The 9920-nt window shown below is 28.9% G+C and overlaps 1 protein-coding gene across 1 annotated transcript; it reads left to right on the top strand.

Annotated features, from left to right (window-relative positions):
- Positions 1 to 2177: 2177 nt before the first annotated feature.
- Positions 2178 to 5705, top strand: LOC127103932 (AT-hook motif nuclear-localized protein 9). The gene is made up of 5 exons (XM_051041162.1): positions 2178 to 2671; positions 4241 to 4308; positions 4401 to 4535; positions 4824 to 4991; positions 5200 to 5705. The coding sequence occupies exons 1-5, from the start codon at positions 2326 to 2328 to the stop codon at positions 5551 to 5553; spliced, it is 1071 nt and encodes a 356-aa protein (XP_050897119.1). The 5' UTR covers positions 2178 to 2325; the 3' UTR covers positions 5554 to 5705.
- The last annotated feature ends 4215 nt before the right edge of the window (positions 5706 to 9920 follow it).

The following is a 9920-nucleotide window of genomic DNA, read 5'->3' as shown; positions in this document are numbered from 1 at the left end:
GTAAATGAACATGCCTTGATAATATATTGCACAAATCGAGGGTGCATTCTAAAAAGAAATTTGAACTTTAATTTTATCTGCTATGAGCGGCAGGTGAATACTCTTTGATTTATCTTTTAAAATGAGGACACTAATATAATTAAAATAGAGACAACCTTAAAAGGATGTTAATAATATTACGAAATATTAAGGAAGGAATAGAATAATTAACTAACATTTACATATTCATATTCTAATTATTGGACATGAATGAATCATTGTCCAGTATCTAAAGAGCAATTATCTTTTCCATTTCTTAAAAGAAATGGAAGTAATTTTGATGCATTTATATCTTTTATTTATTTGAAAGCTATAAATATATCCATTTCTTTTAAGAAATATAGAGTATCCTACTCATATCTAAGAGCAGCTTGTTTTTAAAATGCTTAAAAATCATAAATATTCTATAATTTATTTGTAATTTTTATTTAAAAATATTATTACATGTTCAAAAAAAGAACAAGAAATAACAACTCTCTTTGTAATCTTTTATTAAGTTGATTTTTAGAAACAATTTAATTGAATTCTTACTCCACACTAAACAATTTAGAAGTTTAAATAATTTTATTTAAAAAAAGAATAAAAATATTTTTATAATAAAAGTTACAACTAATTTAAGAAGTTTTGTTTTTAAAATAATTGAATTAATTTCATCAATAATTTTTAAATATATTATTTTTAAATAGAATATATATTTGGTCTCTACAAAGTTATCAAAATTTATTTTTCCTTTCCATAAAAAATATCACACTTTTCTCTTTACAAAATTATTTTATAAGGAATTTTAATCACCGTCATTAAATCAAAACATATTATATTGAAATAAATATATACTTTTGAATGATTTATTGGAGAATTATTTAAAACTTTATAAAAAAGGCCCTCCACAAAAAAAAGAGTTGAAAATTTTTATTTTTAAATCTTTTCTTTATCTTTTTAATTTTTTTTATTTAGAGTGTTTTCCATAAAAGATTAATTAATTAGAGACAAATTATATATATATATATATATATATATATATATATATATATATATTATATATATATATATATATATATATATATATATATATATATATATATATATATATATATATATATATATATATATATATATATATATATATATATATATATATATATATATATATATATATATATATATATATATATATATATATATATATATATATATATATATATATATAATATATATATATATATATATATATATAGATATATATATATATATATATATATATATATATAATATATATATATATAATATATATATATATATATATATTATATGATAAACTTGTATAAACCATAAATTTGTCTAAATTTTATATAAACAAAAAAAGTCTATAATCTTAGAAAAATTTAAAAATAATTAATATTTTTTATTTATTATGATTTTTGTTTATTAAAAATAGTAAACTTTCTCAATACACTCTCCTTTATAATAAAGGTGTATATTTTGAGAGCTTAGTGAATTGAAAAGGCTAACAAATCGTAACAACTAAAACTTTTGATGTATTTCACCGTATCATTTAAAATTCCTGAATTTTTAAAATAATATTTAATACCATATTAAAAACTAATAAATATATTACACGGAGAGTAATATTCTAAAAAATATCTTTTTAAACATTATAAAACATTAATTTTTTAAATCACATACCTCCGAAAAAAATCCAATATATTAAATTAATTTCATTATAATAATAGTCAAGATTCCATATTTCACCAATATATATATCAATATAATAATTCAAATTAACCAGAAAATCCGATAAAAGTATTAAAAATAATAATAATTAGTAATAAATATTAGTTGATTATTTTATCCTTTTTTATCTCAAAATTCAAACTTGGGAAATAGTCATCGACTCCTTATACACAGAAACAACGCTCATTAGCCTCAATTAATTCCATTCTACTTATTATTTATATTTATTATTATTAATTATAAAAATAAATAAGCATATATATTATTATTATAAATATACATATTTTTGACTGTTATAATTATTATTTAAAAAAAAGAAGATACAAAGTGAAGAGTTATTTTCACCTTTTCTGAAGAAGAATTCAGAAAATCAGAAATTCTTGTACACATTAACAGTTTCTTCTTAAAAAAAAATAAAAGAGAGTTTTTTTTTTAATTATTTATTTATTTTCACTTTTTCTTCTTCTGAAGCGTTAAACAATAACGTATATTGAAACACAACCATTTTCATTTTCTCCACAACCCATAAACAAAGTTAATATTTATTTCTCATTCATGGGGGATCAAACCCTAAACCTACCGGTTACTCTATCACTAAGTTCAACCCAAAACGGATCAGAAACCACCAACAATCCCGTAGAAGTTGTCGGGGTTGATGCTGGTTCCGATACCGGAGAAAAGTCCGAACCTAAAGTTCTAAGTTCGGACTCCGTTCGGGTGAAAAGGGCTAGAGGCAGGCCTAGAAAGTGCGAGGTTGATGGAAACAAGTCTTCTCTGATGTCTGCGTCTGTGTCGGTGTCTGAAACATCCGAGTCTACTATTCAGCCTTTTGGAAGTGAAGTGAAACGTGGAAGAGGACGTCCTCGTGGTTCTGGAAAACTTCAGATTTTGGCTTCTATGGGTATGAGTTTCTTTCTCTTTTCATTGGTTTTACTTTTACTTGTTTGGGTTTTGCATGAGTTTTTGTTTTTGTTGAGAATTGAGAAGGCGCGTTTTAACGTTTGTGATTCATAGAAATGATTGTGTCATATCGTTTTTAAGGAATATAGATCAAACATTTTTTAATCTAAAACAATCCATAACATGCATTTTTAATTTTTATTTGAAATTGCATAATTTTATTTACTAATTAATTTATAATTCGTGTTTAATTTCATAAAAAAAAATTGTATTTTTGTGTTATTGTCTCTCCAATTTTGGATTGGTTTTGTTTGGAATTAATTATTTTTGAGACAACACTGTGCAAGTGATTGTTAAATATTTTTTTATATTTCAGAATATGATTAAAATTAGATTTAGTTAAAGGATTGGTAAAATTAGTATGATACTTTTCATCCTATATTAAAAAGTAAGATATGATTCAAGGTTTTGGAGTTTTTTCAAACAGTCTTTTGTTAGAGAAGAAATCTTTGATTTTTATGATTTATTTTATATTAATTAATAATGTGAAATATCTACTGTTTTAATTTTATTACTAATATTCTTTTGACTATCTTGTCATTTAAATTCGGTTTCTTTGGGCGGTGAGTTTTAGGATGTTCAGAAGTCGTTACTATTTTTTGTTGAATATAAAAAGATTAAATAGAAATCTTAAATATAAAGATAATATTTTACGATCTAAAGATTTTCATAAGTAATTATATTGAGTGTTATTGAATTTATAATTTATCAATTTTATTCATTATTAATTTCTTTTTGACCATCTTTAAGTCAAGTCGGTGAATGCTAACTTTTTTTATTTAATTTTGATTTCTTTAATCGGTAGAATTTTAAATTTACAAATAAAAAATGATTTTTATTTTCTTTATTGTAATAAAAATATATATTATTAGTATTATGATGCTCTAAATTTTTTTTTCTATAAATTCAAATTTTAGAATCATAATAATATAATAAATAAAATTAATATCAAGATATAAATCTTAAATAAAGAGATAACATTATAAAGTCAAAAGATTTTTGGAAAAGTAAGTTTTCAAGCTTGATTAGGTTTACAATATTACTTAATTACAATAAAAATATAAAATTCATATTAAGCTTTTTATTTAGAAATTTAAATAAGAAAAGTCAATAAAATTGTAAATTAATATTACACATTCATTCAATCAAAAAAATTTAAATTTATAAATAATATCACTATTTTAAAAATAAAAAAATAATTTGACGGAATAATTGTGTGTTATTGATTGATAATATAAAGTTATTTTAAATTTATAAATGCATATTTTTCTTCTCAAAATCAATATGATAAATAGAAGATAAAAAATAGAAGATAAAAAAATAAAAATAAAAATCTATTATTGTAATTTTAAATAACATATTGTATTTCCTTGCAATGTCTATTATCTATACAAGTGGCATATATATTTATATAGTAATCTAATTCACATTATTAAATGATATTTTTACATACATATATTTTTTAAATTCTTTTTTCTCATCAAAAAAATGAAATTTATATTTGTTATAGGTGGATGTGTTGCTGAAACTGCTGGAGGAAGCATGACACCTTATGTGCTGACTGTGAACCCCGGAGAGGTAATAATGAGACATGTAAAAATATTGTTTAAATTTCATAGTTTAAAAAAAATATTATTATAAACTGAAAATTTTGGTTTGGTGATTTTCAGGATGTGGTTGGAAAAATATTTACATTTTTTCAGAAAGGTCCTAGAGGAGCTGTTTGCATACTTTCTGCTGCTGGTTCTGTATCAACTGTCATCCTTCGTCAACCCGGTGTTTCCGGTGGTTCTTTAAGATATGAGGTAGGAAAATGGTTATGACAAAATGTCAATACCATATGTTGATACTGATACTGTTATTTATCATTTTTATGATGAAAAAAAAATTCTTGTTAATTCATACTTTGACGATCTCAATCAATCGTAACATCTGGATCCACCAAAATCGCGAAAATCTTTATGTAACTGCATGTGAATTGAAGTAACCAAATGTTCAACTGAACTAATGTATCTATCAGCACCCTTATATAAAATATGTTTTTCATTAGTTAGTTCTTCTTTAAATGTGTCCTTTTCGATGCGAAATTACAGGGTCACTTTCAGATTTTATCGTTGAGTGGATCATGCACTTTCACTAGTGGTGCTGCTGGTGGTGCCGAGAGGAAAATTGGCATGTTGAGTGTTTCATTGGCTAAGCCTGATGGAGTGGTTTTTGGAGGTGGTGTTGAGAGTTCATTGATAGCTGCTACTCCTATTCAAGTAAGATTTTTTCTCAACGTCAGACACCAGACACGACACTCAACGTTTGTATCAGACACAAACACCGACACTGAAACACCTAATATATTTTTAATTTGAAGTCTAAACATTTTGAGAATTATTTCTTCGCATTTATTTACTATATATTCTACCTATTTCTGATCATTCTCGCACACTAATTTCATGTCTCTATTTTTTTTTTCATTAGCTTATTCTGGCAACATTCAAGCAAAACATAAGCAACCAAATAAAGAGAAAGTACTCATCTCCAACTTCAACAACAGCTCCAAACATGGTGACTAATCAAGATTCGTCGAGCGATAATAACTTGAAAGTTCCGAGGTTAACCGTAGAAGGAGAACCCAGCTGCCTAAGAGCAACAGCAACAAAAAATACTAATGGTGTAGCAGAAAGAGATGATAATGTGAAAGGTGAAAGAACAACTAACGGTGTTTCAGAGTCAGAAAATATCACTAATGTTCAATCTGATTCTGTTGGGGATGGTGTTATTGACCTTGAAAGCCAGACACTGGAGCATGTTGATGCCAACAGTGTACCTTAATTATGAAGCAGAGTTTGTTGTTGAAAATGAAAGTTGTTGTGTAATTTTGTTAGGTGGCAGGGAGGGTACTTAGTATGTATGAAAGTGGCAGACTCATTAATTGGATTTCTTTTTATTTCCAATTTTGGAAAGTTATGATGCTTTTGTGGATTTATCTATGTGTTTTTTTTGTGTTATACATTCCTTGCAATTGCTTGCACTTACCTATTAACGGTTTCTGAGATCAAAATTCTCAAAAGCCATGCTCCACTAAAATGCTCAGAAGGATACATACATAAGAACCACAACTCCTAGAATGTTGGGCCTAGACACAAAGATTCACCACCTTAGACACTTGATGGAGAGGAAGGTCCTACGTCTAAACGTTATCATTATATAATAAGGTACGACGCAAAAAGATCTAGGAGATGGGTTTCTAGCAACCTAGGAACCACGAATAGACACCATACAACGTAATTGATGTAATGGAAATACATAAAATACGAGTTTAAAGATCTTTGAAAGCAATAAGAAGCCCCGAAGTTGCACACCTCTGCTAGACGACCTTTGGTGCGGCAGGCCCGTCGGAGTCAGGGAGAGAAGCCTCGTCACTGGGTGCACCAAGAGGAAGGGGAGGAAGCCTCGTCACTTTAACAAACAAGACCAATGAAGAATTGATACCAAGATGATTTTGATTTTTAAATAATGTAAGAATATGATCACAATTTGGGCCCATGTGAGCACCCGACCTCTTTCAACACTAGGATAAAGCTCCAAAAGACATATGATTCTCATGAGTTCATTGTATTTGTTAAATTTGTAATTCTTTGTGTCAAAGTCGAAATAGTGTATTTGTATTCGACGGGTGTCGAAATTAGTTTGTGTTGAACATAGTCTGTATATGCTATATTTGACAAAAAGTCAAATATAGTTTGTCAAAGCTTGTAGTTATCGAAGGAGTCGACAGAGTCGAAATAATTAATTTATCTTAGTTTTAATTGAGTTAGTTATTTTTGTGATTACTTGGAGTGCAAGTACTCTATTCTATAAATAGAGAGGGGCTTTACTAAGTGAGAATCACTTTTGTAATAGCTTTGTGTAGTTTTTGAAATTACAGTTGCGGTTGTTTCACCTTCTTCCTCTAGAATTTCTCTTTTTTTTTCTTCTTTCAATTCTCTATGTAGTGTAGAAATATCTTGCAACTAAGGAGTGGTTGTTTCACCTGAGTAAAGAATGAAGAACAAGAGATGTGATCAATCAGAAAGATTGATTCGGTTGACTTTAAGATTGAAGTTTTTCCAACATCTGATATCTAAAACATTGGTTGTGTCATCTTTGGGACGCATTGAATCATGATGAGTAATTCGAACGAGCATTTTTCGACGAATCTTCCAATCTTGAACGGTAAGAATTATGAAAATTGGTGTAAGCAGATGAATGTTGTTTTCTGTTATCAAGATCTTTGGGATCTTGTGAAAAATGAAGTAACACCAATTGGAGAAAATGCTACAGATGAATAAAAGGACGCACACAAAGATTTGAAGAAGAAAAATTACAAGACTCTCCTTTTAATCCATCAATGTGCTTATCTAGACAACTTTGAGAAAGTTGGTGATGTAGATTCAGCAAAGGAAGCATGAGACATCCTGAAAAAATCATTTGGAGGCGTTGAGAAAGTGAAGGAGATTAGGTTTCAAATTCACAAAAGAATGTATGAACTGCTTCAGATGAAAGACAATGAAAATGTGACTGATTTCTTTACTAGAGTAATAAGACTGGTAAATCAAATCAAGACGTGTAGAGAAGTGTTGACATCAAAATCTATAGTGTCAAAGATTTTGATGTTATTGGCTTCAAAGTTTGATCATGTGTTAGTAGCCATAAAAGAATCGAAGGATTTGTCAAGTATGACAAAAGAAGAGCTTCAAGGGACTCTTGAATCTCACGAACAAAGAATGACTGAAAGAACTGCAAGCAAGTCGAAGAATGATGTGACTTTGCAAGCTCAATCGACTAAGAAAGACAAAAGAAGATGGAATAGTAACAAAGACAGAGGAAGTTACAACAATTCGGCTGGCAGAGGAAACTATCAAGAAGGCAGTTCATCAAATCAGAGACAATCTTCTAACTAAGACAATCAAATAGGTGGTGATAGGGTAGATGAAGAGATAATAGAAGAAAACCTGATAAAAGTCATTATCAATGCTAAAATTGTCAAAAGTATGGTCATTATGCAAGTCAATGTCGAGGAGGCAAGAAAAATCAAGAAAGTGATGCAAAGCTTGTAGAAGACAAAGTGATGCTAATGGTTACAACAAAAGAAGAATAAAGATTCAAAGATTAATATTATCTCGACTCGGGTTGTTCGTCACACATGACTGAAATAAAATATTGGTTTATCAACATTAGTCTCTTGTCGAAGAATAAGGTAATATTTGTAAACGATAATATCCTATTTGCTGAAGATATTAGGGATGTTCTGATCAGGAGAAAGGATGGTAAAGGATAAAGATTTTCCAATGTGTTGTACATACCTGACATGAAGAGTAATATGCTAAGTATAAGTCAGTTAATCGAAAGGAGTTACAAAGTATTTATCGAAGATAGAATGATGAAAGTGATCAACTCAAGAAACAAGTCAATCTTGAAGGCTCTAATGTCTCAGAATATGACCTTAAGGATTGAACTTGATGTGTTGGAACACAAGTGCTTGGCGACTACAGCTAGCAAAGATGAATGATTATGGCATTATAGACTTAGTCACTTGAATTTTAACGACATTAGTAATCTGAAGAGGAAGAACATGGGTTCAGGCCTACCAGAAATCCATATTCCGTAAGAAGTATGTGAAGAATGTGTTCAAGCAAAACAACATAAGAATAACTTCAGCAAGTCAAAATCCACTCTCGAGGTAATCTACTCAGACGTGTGTCGTCCTCTCCAGGTAGATTCACTTGGAGGTAACAAGTACTTTGTTATATTTATTGATGATTATAGCATAAAGTTACGGACCGAATTAAACAAGAAGAAAATTGTTGTGATCTATGTTTTCACCAAGTTCAAAGAAATGGTCGAAAGACAGAGTGGTTATAAGATTAAGGTTCTGAGGACAGATGGAGGTGGAGTGTACGTGTCAAAAGATTTCGACATAATATGTACAAGAGAAGTAATTTTGCATAAGGTGGTGCCACCTGTAAGACCCCATTTCGACATAATATGATTCTCATGAGTTCATTATTTACTAACCAAAATACCAAAAATATGTCTATGTATATCTTTGTTTCTTTTGTAGGTAGGTGTGTGTCCACCTGTGCCTCATCAAGCTCACAACTAGGATTTGAGACCCTCAATGCAAGGAGATCAACTAAGAGATGATTCAAATTGGTTCTAGACATAATATATGAGTCCCCATGATCTTCATTTATCATTTTGATCAATAATTCATCAAGAGTTTGAAGCTTGTTTGCCTTGGAAACCCTAATTCATCTAGGTATCTTGTGTTACTTCCTCAGGAAGTTTATTCATCATTTGATCATATATTTCAAGGGATACTTTGTTATACATCATATTATGCATATATGATCCTCCATGAGTCCCAAAGATCAAGATAACTTCAAGTTTGCAAGATGGTTCAAAGAGGTTGACTGGAGAAAGTCAACTGGTCAAAACTGAGGTTCACTAGACCCTATCTCCTACACTTTTTGTTATATGAAAATGATTCCAAGAGAAAAGTTACTCCTTATTACATTACAAACAACTTTCATGTTAAGGTGAAAATCTAGTTTTGCTTCTAAAGTCATTTTTTATGATGAAATATTATAGGTCATTTTGTATGTGCCATAATTAGGAGGTCAACTTCCAAGGACCATAACTTGCTCAATGTTTATGAGATGAAGGCCATCAAAGTTTCATGATCAAATTCAAGATGTCTTATCCAACTTTTATTGTTTGAGAAACTTCAAATTCAACTTTCAAGGGTATGTGTCAAGAGGAAACATTATAGGTCATTTTGGGCCATTACCATTGAACAAGCAATTTTCTTCAACTTCTAAAATGCATAACTCCTTCATGCCAAATCCAAATGAGGTCAAATTTGTGACTAAATTGAATATATTTTAAATAACTATAACTTTTATGAAGGAACTTTTTCCATTTGAAGCCCATAGCAAAGGTTATTCAAGGTGGAAGAAGTGAACATTTGACTTGGTACTTAGAAAAATTTCAATTATGTTTGATTTTCCAAACTTCCACCTCAAAATGCATCATGATCCAAGCTTCAAATGGAAACGTGTTCAACATGAAATTTGTTCCCCTTGATCTCACCTTTCCAAAAAGTCCAAAATTACTTCATTTGACCAAGGTTTGAATGAAGTATATGACTCAAAAAG

This window comes from Lathyrus oleraceus, chromosome 7 (genome assembly GCF_024323335.1).
Source record: "Lathyrus oleraceus cultivar Zhongwan6 chromosome 7, CAAS_Psat_ZW6_1.0, whole genome shotgun sequence".
NCBI classification, from domain to species: Eukaryota; Viridiplantae; Streptophyta; class Magnoliopsida; order Fabales; family Fabaceae; genus Lathyrus; species Lathyrus oleraceus.
The sequence above is the reverse complement of the archived record's forward strand: the minus strand, read 5'-3'. Positions and strand labels throughout refer to the sequence as shown.

Bases quoted from the DNA above. Each gene is read 5' to 3' on its own strand.
- LOC127103932 (XM_051041162.1), top strand. From the start codon at position 2,326: ATGGGGGATCAAACCCTAAACCTACCGGTTACTCTATCACTAAGTTCA. The intron at 2,672-4,240 runs GTATGAGTTTCT...TATTTGTTATAG, and splicing joins TCAGATTTTGGCTTCTATGG to GTGGATGTGTTGCTGAAACT. The intron at 4,309-4,400 runs GTAATAATGAGA...GGTGATTTTCAG, and splicing joins TGACTGTGAACCCCGGAGAG to GATGTGGTTGGAAAAATATT.